Genomic DNA, 18,391 nt, shown 5'->3' with positions numbered 1-18,391 from the left:
CACCTACGACACCCCCCAGCGACCAGGCAGCAGCACCCTCTCCCACCAACACCCCATTATGGTACCAGCGACCACCGGCCCTACCGGACCCACCTGCACCTGGAGGGACAGCCAGCAGTGGAGTCACAGGCTCACAACCACCTGTAATTCAAAGACCCCCTTCTGGCCTCTATGGGCACAAGGCACACACAGCACACAGGCATGCATGCTGACAATACCCTCACACATAAAATAAATGTATTAAATTTAAAGTTTTTAAATTCATTTTATGTGTGTTTGCCTGCATATATATCTGTGCACCGTGTGGTGCTGTGTCCATGGAGGCCAGAAGGTGGTGTTAGAGCCTCGCGACTGACTGTGAGCACTGTGTCCTTACTCAAACATGTCAAACAGTCCCCCTCCTCCCAATGCGAGACCCAGAATTTACCTTTCCAGCATCCCTTCAAACAACACCTTCTTTTCTTCCCTTTGAATTTCCTGAAATAGCTTCGAGCGCTTCTCTCCCCTCCCACTCTTGTCTCAAGACACTACCATCTAGTTTTCACCCTTATGCTCTTTAAAAAGCCGTTTCCACTGAGTCCACAGGGCGCGCCCAACCGCCAAAGCCTTTTCTGTGATTTATGCCGCTCTGGGTGCTTTCTTACCCTGCGCTTCATTTGGCTTTCTTGGGCCTGGAGCTGCCCTCGGCACTACCAGTTTCTCCCGGAACTCTGGACCCACGTAAGGAAATAAGACCCAAAGGTCCAGCCGGGCGATGGTGGCGCACGCCTTTAATCCCAGCACTTGGGAGGCAGAGGCAGGTGGATCTCTGTGAGTTCGAGACCAGCTTGGTCTACAAGAGCTAGTTCCAGGAGAGGCTCCAAAACCACAGAGAAACCCTGTCTCGAAAAAAACCAAAAAAAAAAAAAAAAAGACCCAAAGGTCCAAATGCTAAGTGTTGTAAAACAGAGGGAGAGGGACCTTGGTGGGTCAAAGGGCCGCGCGCTGGGTGAGAGCCCTCCAAGGGGTGACGGATAGACACACCAAGCAGGCAGAGCATACGTGGGAGTTTTATTGAGATAAAGGGAGTGGGGGGAGGGAAGGGAAAAAGAAATAGATAGAGAGGAAGAGAGGCAAGGACCTGCCTGTCTCTTCAGACTAACGTGGGAAAGAGGAGTGGGCGGAGCTTGTCTCTTAAAGGAACCATTTCACCTGCAGACAGACTATGTGGTGACTGTAGTGGGGAGCAGCCATAGGACCCTGGGCTGGCCCGGGTACTGGCTGAGTGCATCCTGCCAGCTGACGGAGCCAGCATCATGCCTGAATCCTAACACTGAGTATTTGGTCTAGAGTGCCCCTAATGGAAGGCAGTGCCGCCTTCACAAGACAGGACCTCATGGGCAGTCTGAAGGACTGTGGTGCACCAGCCTCTTCCTTGTTCTCTTTCTGCTTCCTGGCTGAGTGGTCAAGCAGGCCTCACCACCTTGTCGCTTGCCTTTGCCATCCAGAATTGCCACCCAGCTCCCCGAGTCTGCCTAGTCTTCTCCTGGGACCTCCGAAACAGCCAGCCAAAGCAAGTCTTCTCTTTTTGTAGGTTAATTACCACACGTTTTACAGGAAGTGGGCAATGACCAATTCACTCACCTGAATATTTTCAGCTTTTCTGAGACAGGGTCTTGCTCAGTAGCACAAAATGGTCTTGAACTCAAGACAACTCCCCTGCCCCAGCCTCCCAAGTGCAGGGATTACAAGCGTGAGCCACCACTCCTGGTTTTTCTCTCTCTCGTAAGAGGTATCTACTGAATAGATTACGTCATATAAACTCGACTTCCCAAACGCTCAATTAACACATGTTAACAGAAATATTTTGAACAGTGTACTATGTGTATACATGTTTGGAGAAGGGAACAATTTTTGGCTGTGATGGTGACAGTGTTTAACTGAATTCATGAGGCAGCAAAGAGAGGAAGAATAGGAAGTGTCTATTACTGCACTAGAGGCTGGAAGCCAGTGATGGGAAGCAGGAGGGGATGGGATAGGTAAAGAACTCAAAGGCAACACTTAAACCTGGGTGATTAGAAGTCTAATACTCCTAACCAAAAAAAATCTTCTGCTTGAGTAATGACCCGCAGACGGCATCACTGCTTACCAGCTTCCCTCGCTTGAATCTGGTGACAATAATAATGACAATAGGAAGTACTCGCTAACGATGGCTTTAATTTGAGCCTGTGCTGGCTCTTAAACCATCATAACTGGAAGGGAGGAGCACATTAACTGAAAGAAGTCCACAATGCTTCAGGATGGAGGGCATTTGACATCCAATTCTGCCAGAATGCAGTCACTTGAACAATCGGAACCTCTTCAAATGCTGGCTCACTTCTTCCTTGGGGTACGGCCTGAGGGCGATGCAGGTGGCGATGTTCTCTGGCTGCTCAAGCCATAGCATGTGGTCGATGTTCTGCTGCTGCAGAGTCTCCGCCAGCTCCTTCAAGGCGGTCTCATCGGCAGCCTGCAAGTTGCAGAACACAACACCCAGACTGCATGGCCCATTTAGGAAGTGTCAGAAGGTGCACAAAAGGGTGCAGGGGGCTCTGAAACTGGAGACGTGCCTCTACAGAAGAACTGCCTAGCAACAGATTCACGCCCTGGTTTGCTATTTCCACTCTTTAGGATCTTACAGAGTGGCTAGAAGGGGGCAGAGAAGGAGGCTTAATAGTCTATTAATAAAACGCAATTTTCTCTTCCCTCTTGAATTCTGCTCTGTAGTTTCTCGGTTCTTTACAGCTGGCTCCTAGAGCAGCTCGCCCTCATCCTTCAGCCAGCTCTCACTTGGATGACAACCAGGAGGATTTTTTTTCAGTAGGCAAGGAATTATTTATTTATTATGTATTCTGTCTGCTTGTATGCCTACAGTTAAGGAGGGGGCACCAGATCTCATTACAGATGGTTGTGAGCCACCATGTGGTTGCTGGAAACTGAACTCAGGACCTCTGGAAGAGCAGTCAGTGCTCTTAACCTCTGAGCCATCTCTCCAACCCCAGGAGTGTTTCTAGAATTATGTGTAGCTTCCTTCTCGCTCTCTCATCCCCTCAGGCCCAAGCCTAGTGTTGAAGCAGGACACATCTCTCAACTATGTGATACGGGAGGGCTCAGTCCACTGTGGGCAGTGCCTAGATGAGTGGGCCTTAACTGTATAAGTACAGTAGCTGAGAAAGTAAGGGGCGCAAGCCAGTACACAGTGCTCCTCTGTGGTTTCTGCATCAAACTCCTGCCTCGAGTTCCTGCTTTGGCTTCCCCCAGAGGATGGATGTAACCTCTAAGATGTAACAAGCCCTTTCCTCTCCAAGTTGCTTTTTGGTCATGGTGTTTCTCCCAGCAGCAAAAAGGAAACTAGAATATTATGCATGCACATTGAGGATAACCTTTGACCTGGGTGGAAACACAACTTTCTGAAATCTGGTTGCTCACACTGCCTGTAACTACAGCTCCAGAAGGTCCGACACCTTCTTCTGACTTCCAAGCATACCTGCGCTCGTGTGCATATACCCCCACACAAACACACGTAAACGTAATTTAAGCATCTTTTTTAAAATTTCAAATTAATCCAGTAGACGTGTAAGTCACCTATATCGATGGGACAGCACCCCCCAGAAAGCTGAGAACAGCTGTAAATAGGTCGGTTGGCACGATGGTCCCTTTGGCCCTTGTTCGTCTAGTCTCACCCTGACTGTGTTTTCCTGCCCGATTATCTCTCTAGAGAAACAGGTGCTATGTAAATGACAGTCATGAGATTCAGCACTTCTGAAAAGCATACACCTTTTCCCAGCTCAGGGTTTTTCTCCTTAACAAAACGGCCTCGATTTCCCTGGCTAACCACGTTTATTAAGGTAGTGGTGCTTTTAGGCACAGCTTTAAAAAAAAAAAAAAAAAAAAAACGTACTGGTGCACAGGTAGAAAGGAAGGACCGCGCTTCCGCAGCTCCGCCCTCCCTGGGACCTAAGGGACACGGGAACCAGTTTCTGGTGACCCAAGGTGCTGAGACGCCTGTGACAGCGGGGTCTATGTCCGCTCTTCACAGTCATGCCCTGCCCAGAGAAAGAGTCATTGCGTAGCAGCTCAAGCTGCAGAACACACCCCAAACTCTTAAAGATCCCTCCAACAGTCTGGCCGCAAAGACTCCCGGAAGTCAAGGTTTGGGCCCGAGTAGAACTACTTCCGGCCTCTGCACGCCCATCCCTTAGCTCCCTTCCTACACACGCCTACGACTCACCTCGAGAACCACCTTGCGCATGCGCCCCAGCTCCCGGAGATAAGCTACTGTATGCGGATGTTCTCGGTGAAGGTGCAGGGCTGCGGTGGCGGCGTGACAAGCCTGCGCTACCAGTGCGCCCGTGGGCCAGGAGAAAGGAGCCTGAGATAGATCCTTTCGTAACACTAAGTACTGTACGAGGATCTGCGGCTCCGCCCCGGAGCCTGCCATCTTCCTAACCATCTGAATGGCCGGACCCACTCCGCGGTGCATGCTGGGATTAGGGTGGAGCCGTGGGCGCTGCCATGTTTTTGTACGGCGGAAGCGCAAAGCATGCTGGGGTTGGCGTTTTCGAAGACGCCCTCGGCGGGAAGTCTTAAACTGGAACCGGAGTGAGTTCGCTCTGAAGAGAAAGCAAACCGGGTAGCGCACGCCCTTAATCTCAGCACTCGGGAGACAGAGGCAGGGAAAGGGAGAGAGAGAAAGCAGGACCCGGGTAGCCGGCTTCGCCGTCCTGCACAGATCCTGCGGTGCTCGGGGGAAGCCCGGCTGCAGCCGAGCGGCCGTGGCGGTGAGGTAGGCGTGGATGCGTCTGACAAGTTCACGGCCAGGGAGGCGGGCTGGACACCTCGTCTACCCCGGGACAGTCGGGGTTTCTCCAAGTGCTAAGGATGATTGTTTTTCTTTTCCTGTTTACAGTCAAGGACGTTTGGGTTCGTATTAAACTTGCCCTGGCCGGCACCTGAGCTCAAGAGATGGCGTCTGCGAATACTTTGTGTCAAGGCGGGGAGAGCAAAGGAGGTATTGAGAGGGTTGGCCTTCCCCGTACCGCTGTATCTCTTTCCAGACCTTGTGACGGAGGAGGGGCCGCTGTGGGGCAGTAACTTTGTCGATGAGCTGTGGATTTGATTCAGGGCCCTGTCTTTGTAAATACTGTGATTTAGACCCATTACAGTTCTGCTTCGGTTTCTTCCTCCCTCCTTTCTTTTATTTTTTCTTAAATTAATGTGAGATAATAAACGACATGCGGGTTTAAATTGTTACTTCAAAACCAAAAGTAAGTCTGGCAACTTTCTGTGTTAAAACTGTTCTGCACGCACAAGTAAGCCGTAGTTCTCAACCTGTGGGTCGCGACCCCCTTGCCAAACCGCTGTTTCCAAAATCCTTGCAAAGTAGATACTGGGTCTTGTTTGTGGTGAAGCGATTGAGAATCGTCCTTTTGCACCCCGTGGATGTGTTTCTGCGTTCAGCAGGCTTAGATGAAGTGGTGGTGGGCCTACAAAGCAAGCAGCTGACAAGCCAGTTGCTTGTTCTCTGTAAACGAGCATCCCGCTTAGGGAGGGCTTTTACACCAGAGTTCAGCAGAGAGGCCGGTGGTCTCTGCTTTGGTTGTTTGGTCCTCTGGTTTTATAAATTTATGGCAGAGCCATAATACCAGCACTCTGGGTAGAGGCAGGTGAGGTGACTGTGAGTCCAAGACTAGCCATGTAGGAGAGACCCTGTCTCGATAAATAGGAAAGGCACCTGCCCTCAATTCATTTAACAGTTTAGCTGGCTCTCAGATCCTAGATAAATGAGACATCTATTGTGATGGCTGATTTGGTTGTCAACTTGATACACCTGTGAAGAGGGAACCTCAGTGGAGAAATTACCTCATTAGCTTGGTCCCTGGGCATTTCTTTAGGACATTTTCTTGACTGCTGACAGATGGAGGAGGGCCCAACCCACTGTGGGTGGAACTGCCCCTGCGCAGGTGGTCCTGGGTTGTGTAGGAACGCTAGCTGAAGAGGAGGAGGAAGCCAGTCAGGAAGTATGTTCCTCCACCGTCTCTGCTCTCTCTGCTTCAGTTCCTACCCTGAGGTCCTACAACACACACATACACCCAGCAGATGATTCTGGGTTATATAAGAAAGCAAACTGAGCAAGTGTTCCTCAATCTGCTTCAGTTCCTGCCTGAGCTTCTCTGTCTCCTTCATGATGGACTGTAACCTGTAAGATGAAATAGCCCTTTGTTTAGCACAAAAAACAAAACAAAACAAAACTGTTACTTCTTAGAGTGTGCATTTTTGCCAGAGTTAAACCCTTGTCCTTGTCCAATGGTGAAGTTTTTGTTTTTTTTTTTTAATTTTTTTCCCCTTAGGTGTTCTAGCTCACCTGGAAAGACTAGAGGCTCAAATGAACAGATCAAGGAAAAAGTTTGAAGATCCGACAGTTCACACAAAGGAAAGTTCTCTTAGAACCAGGATTCAGGAACTGCGGAAGCAGCGAGAAGAGCTGAGGGCTGAAGTGAAGCGGCGGCGGCAAGCTAGAGTGAGTGAAAGAGCCTCGTGGGCTCTCCTGGGGTGAGGGGCAGCTGTGATCAGGGATCAGCCAACCAGGGCCACGTGTTTTACTTGGGATCCTACTGGATGGATTTCAAGTCTTTGATTCTCTTCAAATAAACAGACCTGTGGAGATATAGCTAAGAATATTGACTAGTAATTGTCAAGTGATGATGAAGAGGCAGACAAGTGCTTTGTGAGCCTCCCCTCTGCCTTCCCTCACAGACACCTGACCTGGTACCTCAGCGTCAGCAGATCTAAGCTGTTTATAATTTTGCCATCCGTGCCAAAGTTCTGTCACCCGGTCTCAGAGTTTCACAGTGGTCATTGGCCATTCCTTCTTTCTGGTTTCCACTCTAGATGAGGTCCAGTCAGCACATCTGTCAAGTGGTCCTCTGCTGTCTTTGACTTCCCTGCCATATATTAAGTATTACCATCATATGTGGTAAATCCAGTTACCAGGCAGGTTGGATCCTAGGATTATTACAATAGTTTGGGGGTCTCTTAATACTTCCATTTTTCCACTAATCCTGCAGGGCCAAGAAAATGTTACAAAATCGTAAATGGAGATTTCAATCCTGCCCACCAGTTCCTGAATAACTACTCTGAGTCTTAATGTTAATTATTAATGTTTAGCTGATGGCTCAGGCTCATTGCCTGCTACCTCTTACATCTTAAATTAATCCGTTTCTATTCATCTGTGTATTTCCACGTAGCCATGGCATTACTGGTCTGCTGGCATGTTGCTCTTTGGATGGATGGATGGCATCTCCCAGATTCCACCCTTTTTTTCCTGTATCTCTGCTTGGATTTCCTGCCTGGCTCTATCCTGCCTTGCCATAGGCCAAAGCAACTTTTATGTATCAACCAATGAGATCAAGACATAGTAACAGCATACAGAAAGACATCCCACAGCACAAAATGTCAAATTCTTCCCCTGCCCAAATACAGGCAGTAACTACTCAGTGATAGCCATCATTACCCATAAGGCCAGCCTTCCTGCCCTTTCCTTCCCTCCCTTCCCACTCTTCTGTAGGAGCCCACTCCTACAAGGTCAGGTAGGGTTCCTGGATAGGGGATCCTCGAGGCCAAAGAAAAGTCAGAAGAAACAGAAGACAGGATAGAATTGGGAGGTCTGTCTGGTCATGCTGAAGCAGCCAAACAGTCCAGTGTTTATTACAGAACTTGCTTATATACAAAAGCAGAACAAAGCACAGCACAGACAGTCGGTCAGTATCTAACCACAGGACCATTCCTGTCCTTGAGTGAGCAGCCTCCCCTCCAGCATGTACTTGCTGCTCGTAAGCAGCCTCACTTTCTTTCTTGATGTTCCTGAGGTTTGTCGTCAGCAGTATACTGTCTACTAGATAGAGTGCTCTTTTTTCGCGGGCTAAATCAGAAGTCTCTAGATGTAAACTGAGTCACACATGGGCTCCCACCCTCTTCCTCTTTTCTTTAATTTGCTTTTTACTGAAGAAAAATACATAAAATGTGAAGAGGCTAATGAGCATCTTAAGGGAATGCAGCCAGGTTTCTACCAGAAGTGAAAACTCAGGTTATTACCAGTGCCCAGAATTATCCTGTGTCTCCTGTTAGTCTTACCTTTCGGTGTTAACCCCCCATCCTGTTTCATACAACTGTAGACTATGAGCTCCTCTGTCTTGCTTATTTTGCTGAGTGTACAGTCTGTGAGCCTGGTTCAGGCCATCACTGCTGGGCAGCAGTTCTGTTCTCTGACAGTTATAATTTTCCTGCTCCCCTGTGGGCACCGTGTGGGTCATTTGGGTTGTTTCACTTTGGGTTCATCATGAAGATTGCTGCTGTGATGTTCTTGTTGCTGCTGCTTCATTAAAGACACAGGACTTTCCTATTCAGCACAAGCCTGCAGGTTCACTTTAACGAGTGCTGTACCCTGTAAAGTGTATGTGTTCAATTTACGATCCCAACAGTGGCTACTGAGGTCTTTGTTGTTTTGCAACTTTACCAGTCTGGCATTGTCCATTTTACAGGTTTGTCATTATGGTGGGGGTATAATAGTATTTTATTATAGACTTAATTTGTATTTGGCTTTTTTTCCCCTTGCCATTCTCCAAAGAACAGAATATATAATGTTGCATATTTACACAGTGTTATAGAGGTAATTTAAAGTGTACAAGAAGTAGAGGTTATAAAGCAGATAGTCTGGTCTTTAGGCAAGGACTTGAGCATCCATAGGTTTGGATATCTGCAGTAGATTCTAGAATCAGTCTCCCTTCAGTACTGTGCTACGCCTGTGCCTGTGGTAGATTCCTGAGTTTCCCAAGTGTTCTTCTTATGGCTGCTGAAATAAATAAATAAATAAATAAATAAATGCCATCAGCTAGGATTTTTTTTTTTACTTTATATATTTTTGGGTTTGAGTTCTTTCCCTTGGACTGTGACTTGCCTTCCACTCTCTGTAAGTAGAGATCCATTTTGAAATTTAGCTTTGTGCTTTTGTGTTTTGGTTTCATAAATCTTCATCTGACATAGTAAAGGTGATGGCCTGTTATTTTATGCTTTGTTTCATCGTTCAGATAGTTCATGTTTACCCCCCACTGCCTCCCAAACAACATCTTGAAAAGATCACTTGTCTCGTATGGGAGTTGGTCATCTCTGGGTTGTTTGGTTCCATTGGTCTGTTTAACAGCTAACCTTAGTTTTCGAGGAGCAGATATTTTAGGCTGTGGTGTCTGTACCAGCTACATAGCTCTGCCTTGTTTGTGTGAAAGATGTGTAAGATGGGTGTGGTGGTGAGCTGGTTAAACCTATTTTTAAAAAGGCACCCTGCTGGTCATGGTACCATAAGTCTTGTAATGCCAACACTTGGGAGGCTAAGGAAGAAAGATCCAGAGTTCACAACCAGCCGGGGGTATCATGACACAAGCTGTGTATAGTTTGGTAACCCCTGAAGCGTGCAGTTTTATCTTTTAGATTTTTTTTTCCTGACTTTTTTGTTGTATACATTTGAAGGCTAGGTATGGTGCATGCCTTTAATCCCAGCACTCTTTTTTTTTTTAGATTATTTATTTATTTATTTAAAGATTTATTTATTATGTATACAACATTCTTCCTCGATGTATGCCCGCACGCCAGAGGAGGGCACCAGATCTCAGTACAGATGGTTGTGAGCCACCATGTGATTGCTGGGAATTGAACTCAGGACCTCTGGAAGAGCAGCCAGTGCTCTTAACCTCTGAGCCATCTCTCCAGGCCAATCCCAGCACTCTTGAGACAGAGGCAGGTAGACCTGTGAGTTTGAGGTCAGTCTGGTCTACAATTCCAGGACAGCCAGAGTCACATGATAGAGAGACCCCCATCTCAAGAAAAGAAAAAAACAATACCTTTGGCCTTGTATTTGGAGTGTAAATTAGGTTGTACATATTTTTGTTCATACTTTAAGGTTGTCATCCATTTTCTTCAGGTCCACATTTTCACCATTAGGCATCAATCTTATTAGGCGACAACCTTGTTTAAATGTGGTTTCTTTTTTTTTTTTTTAACTTCATATTCTCTGTCTTTGGTGTTTGACAGTTTTATGTCATAATGAGGTCAGATATAGTGTTTATTTGGCTTGGTGATGCTTAAATTAGTACTTGAAGTTTTTCATTTATTGAAAAATGTGACCATTATCATTTCAAGTAATACATGAGTGGCATTCTTTACTATATATTTCTGGGGTTCCTATGAAGAGTGGGTTTTTTTGTTTTTTATAGTTTGTATGTTTTTCCTGTAACAGATCTATACTGATTTTCTAATCTTACTTTTGCTTTCATGCTTGTTTAAATAAATATAAGATACCTGTTTCATTTAATCATCTTTTTCTTAATATTGTTTCTTTTTTAATGTTTTGATGTTTTAGCTAGCATCTATTAAGTATATATAATGGGTTTCACTATAGCAGTTTCGTTATGTATGTAGTATTCCCATTACCCTTTGTCCCTCACCCCCAGTTCCTCTTCCCAACCTGTTCCCCTTCTGCTTTCATGGTTTTTTGTTTTGGTTTTCAACCCAGTAGCTTTCACTGGGTTGCTTATAAGGGTATGGGTAAGGGTTTGTTTGCCCTTTGGCAGGGACACTTTACCAATGTCTACATGACTGAAGAAAATGTCTCTTCCCCCCCCCCCCCCATCAATCCTTATGTATAATCCTTAGGCAGGCTGGGCGGTGGTGGCACACACCTTTAATCCCAGCACTCGGGAGGCAGATCTCTGTGAGTTCAAGGCCAGCCTGGTCTACAAGAGCTAGTTCCAGGACAGGAACCAAAAAAGCTATGGAGAAACCCTGTCTCGGGGGGGGGGGGGGGGGGGGGGGAAATCCTTAGGCAGGTGTAGGTACCCATGAGCCCTTTTCTTTTCCATTATAGCAGTGGTTCTCAACCTTCCTAATGGCTACAACCCTTTAAGACAGTTCCTCACGTTGTGGTGACCCCCAACCATAAAATTATTTTGTTGCTACTTCATAACTATAATTTTTATACCGTTATGAATTGTAATGTAAATATCTGTGGGTTTTGATGGCCTTAGGTGACCACTGTGAAAGGGTCATTTGACCTCCAAAGGGGTTGTGACCCACAGGTTGAGAATGGCTGCTCAAGCTTATATTGAATGGCCAAAACACCGTCAGCATAGTTTGCCTGGTAACGTTTTTCTTAATGATGCGCATGAGGAGAATATTAGAAGGGCTCTGGTTGCATCATCTTCCTCCAGAGACTTGAGTTTGTTTTCCCAGCAGGCAGCTAGCACACGGCCTCTGTGGTGCCTGCACTCTCCTCTGTCCCTACTCCAGCCACACATCTGAAAGTGGGTTGGGGACAGGCCTGTCTTCTGCTGGGCTTTATAACCATCAGCAGTTCTTTCTGTGTCATTTCTTCGACTCCAGCCACACATGTGCAGCTCTGAACTTAGCCAGGACCGATTGTGTGCAGATGTGGGTTCCCTTCCCTTAGAAGGAGACTGCTCCTTTACTTGCTGACCTCCCGGACCCGAAATAATTACACAGAAGCTATATTAGTTAAAACACTGCTTGGCCTATTAGTTTAGGCTTCTTATTAACTAACTCTAACATCTTTTTTGTTATTGTTGTTGTTTTGTTTTGTTTTGTTTTTCGAGACAGGGTTTCTCTGTGGCTTTGGAGCCTGTCCTGGAACTAGCTCTGTAGACCAGGCTGGTCTTGAACTCACAGAGATCCGCCTGCCTCTGCCTCCCGAGTGCTGGGATTAAAGGCGTGCGCCACCATCGCCCAGCTAACTCTTACATCTTAAATTAACCCATTTCTACTAATCTGTGTATCACCACAATGCTGTGGCTTACCAGGTAAAGTTCTGGGCATCTGTCTCCTTCATGGCTTCTCCCTGACTCCCCCTTCTTTTCTCTATCTCTGCTTAGAATTCCCACCTTGCTTTGTTCTCCACTGCCATAGGCCCAAAGCAGCTTGTTTTTTAACCAATGGTAATAATACATATTCACAGCATACAGAGGGGAATCCCACATCACTTCCCTGTGAGATCTTAGCTACCTAGTAACATTGGTCTTCTGTTGTCCCCCACTATAATGATATTTTATTTATGTTTTAATAAATAAAGCTTGCTTAAAGATCAGAAGGGCAAAGCTAAGCCACTAGAGGTCTAGTGGTGACACACACCTTTAATCCCAGGATTTGCTCGACAGTGGCAGATGGATCTCTGTGAGTTCAAGGCCACCCTGGGCTACACAAGATCAATGCATAAACAAATCCAGGTGGTGGTGGCCTACACCTTTAATCCCAGCACTAGAGGGAATATAAAGTGGGAGGGGAAGGGAGGTTTAGTCTTCTTAGGCTGGGTAGGCTGCTTTCGCTGCTTAGTCTACAGTTGCTCAGCCTTGGTAGAAGTAAGACTTCTCTAGTGGCTTTGCTTTTCTTGTTTTTGGGTTGAACCCCAATATCTGTCTCTGGGTTTTTATTATTCGTGCTATACCCCACACAGTGAAAGTATACCTTGAAATGCAGAATCGCACATGCTCCAAGAGAAGAGGGAACTGCAGGAGAGCCAGCTTCTTCAAAAGCATTTTGTTTTCTTCTCAGTCCTGTTTGAGTTTCCTCTGATGCGGTTGGATCATTTTCTGATTGCTTGCTTATTGTGTGTAATATGTGGGTCTGCTTGTTGGGGTTTCTGTCCTGCCCAGTTCCCACAGCCGTTACGTCCCAAAGAAAATCACACAGAGTCTACATCAGTTATAAACTGATTGGCCCATTAGCTCAGGCTTCTTATTAACTCTTATAACTTATATTAGCCCATTATTCTAGTATATATTAGCCACATGGCTCAGTATCTTTTTCAGCAGGGTAGGTCACATCTTCCTTCTTTGGTGTCTGGACAGGACTGGGGAGGAATGGGCTTCCTCCTTCCCAGAATTCTCCTATTCTCCTTGACCCACCTCTACTTCCTGTCTGGTTGTCCCGCCTATACTTCCTGCCTGGCTACTAGCCAATCAGCATTTATTTAAAACATAATTGATAGAATACGGAATTGTCCTGCACCAATTGTACTTGCAATCCAGCTTGCACACTTAATCCTCTGAGGAAAGGGTAGCTACGGGTGTAAGCCTGAGTCCCGGCTTTTCCAGCTTTGTCTTCTCACGGCCCACTGTCTTGTCCACCCTGCACTCATCCTAGGCTTTGTTCGTGCCCTTTCTTCTCCTCTGCAGTCTTCACCATTGCCATCAAAATCCTGGCTCATTAGCTCGCAGTTTCTACTCCTGATTCCTCACATTGTGACCACATCCTGTCCGTCAACTGTACATCACAACACCAACTGAGTTGTCATGAACGCCTCACAGAATTAGAGAAACTGCCCTTACTTGTATACAGTCAAATGGTAGCCAAGACTTTGTGATGCCCCTATTATAACCAGTATGCTTTGCTGCATATCCTGTAGGTTAAAGCATCTTTGGCCAGTGAAGACCCAAACAGCACAGTAGAGACCAGTGAGCAAGAGGCCTTGGAAAGGCAGTGGAGGAACATGAAAGCCATTCTGCAGGCCTATCGTTTTACAGGTAGGCCTTTGCTCTGCTCTGACTCGTTCTTAGTTGGCTAGCTGTATTAGGATAGACTTGGTTCCTGAGAACTTATTTGCATACACTGCTGTACATGCACAAGCTGGCATGTTGCTTTTAGGCCTGCCTACCTGTAAGATCGGCCTCTTTGGACAGTAAAAGATTGGCTGAAACTGTTACTTTGCATGATAGTCATTTGCTAGACCCTCTACTACAGTGGCTTCAACCTGTGAGTTGTGATGCCTTGAGGGGCGGGTGTCTAGTGACCCTTTGACAGGGCTTGTATGTCAGATATTTACATTATGATTAAAAACAGTGGCAAAGTTAAAATTGTAAAGCAGCAATGAGAAGAACTCTATGACGGGGTAACCACACGTGGGGAGCGGGACTCAAGCCCACAGCACTGGGCAGGTCCTGCTGGAACTTTGTTCACTGCTTGCCTATGACGTGGGAGTGAGTGGTCATGGTTGGAACTTCAAATCTTTGTTTCAGTATAAATAGGAATTTGCTCTTTGTCTATGCCACAGAGGACTGTGGGAAGAACTGAGTGAGGACCATCGTAAATTAGAACTCAAGAGAATAAAAAGAATACATAAAATTTTCTAGCTTTTCCCTCAGCATTTGATATTTAGAATATCTTCTCACTTCCTCATCTTTCCAGAATTTTAACTCGGATTCACGTGTGCCAGTCAGGGAGAGTGTCTGATACCATATTTGGCCAGCACTTGGGCACACTGTGTATCAATATACCAGGTCTTCTGAAGGCGCTAGCATGCCCAGACCTAACCCACAACTTGTGATTGACATCTGAGAGGTGTTGTCTCACCGTTTGCCTAGGACTCAGCGGGAAGCTGACCAGCCGTGGAGTGTGTATGTGCATCAGCACTGCCTTTGAGGGGAAGCTACTGGATTCCTACTTTGTAGACCTCATCATAGAGAAACCGCTTCGGATTCATCACCACTCCATCCCAGTCTTCATCCCTCTAGAAAAGATAGCCAGAGCATACCTACAGACTGACATCCAGCACTTCCTGTTTAGTCTCTGCGAGTACCTAAACGCCTACTCGGGGAGGAAGTACCAGATAGACCAACTTGAGGTATTTGTGTAGGGGTTTTATGTCTGATTTTATTGCCCATGACAGACTTCAAAGGAGCATGGCTTTTTTTTTTTCCCCCCTTTTAAGACAGGGTTTCACTGTGTTAACAGTTCTGGCTGTCCTGGAACTCTTGTAATGTAGCTGACCTTGAACTCACAGAGTTCTACCTGTCTCTGCCTCCTGAGTTCTGGGATTAAAGGCATGCACCTCCATGGAGCATGCATTCTTTTTTTTTTTTTTTAAATATTTATTATGTATACAACATTCCTTCCATGCCTGCCTGCATGCCAGAAGAGGGCACCAGATCTCATTATAGATGGTTGTGAGCCACCATGTGGTTGCTGGGAATTGAACTCAGGACCTTTGGAAGAGCAGGCAATGCTCTTAACCTCTGAGCCATCTCTCCAGCCCTGGAGCATGCATTCTTAAAGGTTTATTTTTGAGACAAAGTTCTTAGGATAAGCCGCCCAGACTGGTCTTGAACTTGGGCCTATATACCAGTCTCTGCCTCCTAAATGCTTGGATTACAAATGTACGCCAACATTGCTGATTTATTTATTTATTTATTATTGAAGATTTATTTCTTTATTATATATGCCATATTTTGCACGCATATACACCTGCATGACAGAAGAGGGCACCAGATCTCATTACAGATGGTTGTGAGCCACCATGTGGTTGCTGGGAATTGAACTCGGGACCTCTGAAAAAGCCAGCAGCCAGTGCTCTTAACCTCTGAGCCATCTCTCCGTCCCCTGTTTTTATTATTTATATGAAAATTTGTTTTTTGCAAGGCTGGAGATTGGATCTAGGGCCTTGGCATGGTGGGAAAGTACTCTGCCACTAAGCCATACCCCAGCCCTCATGTTTCCTAACTCTGAGCCAGAAGTTTGTCTGTTACCTTTACTCTGTGGTTGGTTGGTTGGTTGGTTGGTTGGTTGGTTGGTTGGTTGGTTTGAAACGGGGGTTCACTCTGTAGCCCAGGCTGGTCTGGAACTCACTGTGAAGCCCAAGCCACCCTCATGAGACTCAAGAGCAATCCTCCTGCCTTAGCTGCAGCGTTGACTAGAGGCGTGCTCCACACTAGCGTGTGCCCTTGCTTTCTAGTACTTGTTTCCCCACTACGGGCAGGTTCCTCTTCATCTCACACCCTTTTGCACCTCTCAGTGACATTGAAGGACGGGTCCTAGTTATAGGGTCACAGGTCACATTCCTACTGGTGACCCTCGAATTTTTATGACATGCTGTTTAACTGAGCAAAGACTTTAAGCTCTGATGTTATGTGCCCAATTCTGTGCTGACCCTGTGCAGGTGTCCAGGATCATAGAGGACTACTGTTTGTCTTCTCCTGAACTCTGGTCTGCCTTCCAAGGGTGGGAACCAGAGATGCTGTAGCTGGGCGGTTCCACCTCTGCCCAGGTATCAGTTAAAGAAAACATCTTTCCATACAGGATAATCTCAGTGAAACTCTTGGCAGAAATAGCATCTCCTATCTGTCCCTGATCATTCACTGAAGTGCTTCCTGCCACGGACTCCTGATGGCCCTTGGTCCCTTTGAGACAAAGTCTTGTGTGTTGTCGAGCTGCAGATGTTGCCTGTCCCACACGGTGCCTCTAGAGCAGTAACCGTCATCCCTCTCATTGCTCCCTCCCTTGGTAGATGGACTTCAGCGCCTTCCTCACTGGACCTCTGCAGAGAAACGCCCTGTGCAACTTGCTGTCGTTTACCTATAAAGTGAATCAGGGGCGCCAGACCTCCTCCTTTAGTGCCAGACTGCTGTATGAGGACCTGACAGCAACTCTTCCCACGGATGTCACTGTGACGTGCCCAGGTATGGGGGACGATGCCTCGTGGAAGCAATGGAGTGGCGCATGTAGAGTAACGTCCGTGGAACACTTCAAGCCCCTTCTCTTCACAGTCTAGAAATGTACTAAGAAAAGTTCGTTCCCACAGTTTTTTGTCTTTGTAAATGTTTTTTTTTTTTAATATTTATTTATTATGTATACAGTATTCTATCTGTGTGTATGCCTGCAGGCCAGAAGAGGGCACCAGACCTCATTACAGATGGTTGTGAGCCACCATGTGGTTGCTGGGAATTGAACTCAGGACCTTTGGAAGAGCAGGCAGTGCTCTTAACCACTGAGCCATCTCTCCAGCCCCCTGTCTTTGTAAATGTTAAGCATCATTATCGTAGTTTTCCCCATTCCATGCCTTTCCCAGATTGGCCAGAATTCTTTAAACTTACAATTTGTTTTCATGGGTATGTACCCTCCACACCCTAGATAGAGAACTGGGGTTGTCTGTGATGAAGTTAATACATGCTTAGCCCTCTAGAGTATGTGGCAGTTTTCCAGGGCTAGCCAGGAGACTTGTTTTCACGTGTGTAGCCGTACCATAATAATCTGACATGGGCAGTAATTTTTTTTTTAAAGCAGTATTCTGACATTGCGTCTATTTTTTCTGAGTTCCCAATCTCAGAATTACATTGTTCTGGTAAGGGGCAACCTCTACAGAGCTATAGACCAAAATAAATAAATAAAAGTCATGTGGGTCTAGAAGAGCAGTGATCTGGTTCTGATTCCCCTGGTTGGATTAATGAACTTGACAGAATCTCTTCCTTTAGGGACAGAAGCGCCACCCCCTCACTGGGAAGAGCACAGAGCATCCCATGACATGCTCTTCCGCACCAAGCCCCTGCACAAGGTGTTTGCTTCATTTTCAAAAGAAGTTGAAGAGCTAGATTTGAGCCTGGTCTCCTGGGAAAGACTACCTGGGACACATCTGAAGTGATTATATTCATGCTGCCTGCAGTCCAGGACCTGTCAGCAAAAGCTGTGGAGAGAGAACGCTTGCCTGGATACCATCCTTGTCATGATTCTAGATGCCCATGCCGTCAGGATGACAAGGAGTTTGTTGTGCGTGTCTGTAGACACCGGGCGATTTGGACAGGTCCTTGGTTGCCTGGTCACTCAGTACAGTGCTCCAGAGCATCTCTTCCTCCACAGGTGGCAGCTGATTTGATCGTATGTATGTATTCTCGCTGAAAATCAGCTAAATTGGGAGTAATTAAAGACATTTTGTGAGCATCTCTAGCTTTGGTGGGAGCTGTAAATCTACCATAGGGCTTGTGTCTAAGAAGGGAAAGTGTTTAATCTTGGGTTTGGGGTAGCATGTTCTAGGCCACTATTTGGTGGGAGAAACTACTTTTTATGTGTATTTAATATTTTGTGTTCTAAAATATCTTGGTTGAGTGTTGAATGCATGAAGTCACTTTGAGAAAGCATTGTTAGAAATCTACACTTCAGTCAGTGGACCCTTCCCTGTTGTGCTCCTGCAAGCTCCAGGCAGGCACAGCTGGCTATCTGGTCCTTTTCCCACTCCTAGGTGCTTTTAACATAGCCTTTCCTCCTAACCATGGGTGTCTAGTGTGCAGCATGCACTGTTCTTGGCTTAGGATTTCTTGACATCTGTTTGGACCCATCTATTGGTCAAGTTCTCCCACAGCTCTGGGAGAATGCTCTTGAACCCTGTAAAGATTTGCCATTTGGCCGGGCGATGGTGGCGCACGCCTTTAATCCCAGCACTCGGGAGGCAGAGGCAGGCGGATCTCTGTGAGTTCAAGGCCAGCCTGGTCTACAGAGCGAGTTCCAGGACAGGCTCCAAAGCCACAGAGAAACCCTGTCTCGAAAAACC

General features: G+C 46.4%; 2 protein-coding genes across 2 annotated transcripts; one reads left to right on the top strand and one right to left on the bottom strand.

Moving 5' to 3' along the window:
• Positions 1 to 1,045: 1,045 nt before the first annotated feature.
• On the bottom strand, positions 1,046 to 4,522 carry LOC121439560 (putative peptidyl-tRNA hydrolase PTRHD1). The gene is made up of 2 exons (XM_041640074.1): positions 4,250 to 4,522; positions 1,046 to 2,488 (listed from the first exon to the last, which is right to left on the bottom strand). Exons 1-2 carry the CDS (start codon positions 4,499 to 4,501, stop codon positions 2,318 to 2,320), a joined length of 423 nt encoding a protein of 140 aa, XP_041496008.1. The 5' UTR covers positions 4,502 to 4,522; the 3' UTR covers positions 1,046 to 2,317.
• Positions 4,397 to 18,168, top strand: LOC121439559 (centromere protein O-like). The gene is made up of 7 exons (XM_041640073.1): positions 4,397 to 4,804; positions 4,928 to 5,029; positions 6,369 to 6,538; positions 13,484 to 13,601; positions 14,439 to 14,698; positions 16,358 to 16,529; positions 17,322 to 18,168. The coding sequence occupies exons 2-7, from the start codon at positions 4,984 to 4,986 to the stop codon at positions 17,486 to 17,488; spliced, it is 933 nt and encodes a 310-aa protein (XP_041496007.1). The 5' UTR covers positions 4,397 to 4,804; positions 4,928 to 4,983; the 3' UTR covers positions 17,489 to 18,168.
• Positions 18,169 to 18,391: the final 223 nt, after the last annotated feature.

Source organism: Microtus oregoni, unplaced genomic scaffold (assembly GCF_018167655.1).
Source record: "Microtus oregoni isolate MIOR12 unplaced genomic scaffold, Mior012 000062F_ref0000492, whole genome shotgun sequence".
In the NCBI taxonomy this organism is placed as follows: domain Eukaryota; kingdom Metazoa; phylum Chordata; class Mammalia; order Rodentia; family Cricetidae; genus Microtus; species Microtus oregoni.
This window is presented reverse-complemented; position numbering and strand designations above follow the sequence as displayed.

Coding starts and splice junctions, on each gene's coding strand:
- LOC121439560 (XM_041640074.1), bottom strand. CDS start 4,501: ATGCACCGCGGAGTGGGTCCGGCCATTCAGATGGTTAGGAAGATGGCA. Junction 2,489..4,249: donor TGCGCAAGGTGGTTCTCGAG/GTGAGTCGTAGG, acceptor TGCAACTTGCAG/GCTGCCGATGAGACCGCCTT.
- LOC121439559 (XM_041640073.1), top strand. CDS start 4,984: ATGGCGTCTGCGAATACTTTGTGTCAAGGCGGGGAGAGCAAAGGAG. Junction 6,539..13,483: donor AGCGGCGGCGGCAAGCTAGA/GTGAGTGAAAGA, acceptor CATATCCTGTAG/GTTAAAGCATCTTTGGCCAG. Junction 13,602..14,438: donor GCAGGCCTATCGTTTTACAG/GTAGGCCTTTGC, acceptor CCGTTTGCCTAG/GACTCAGCGGGAAGCTGACC.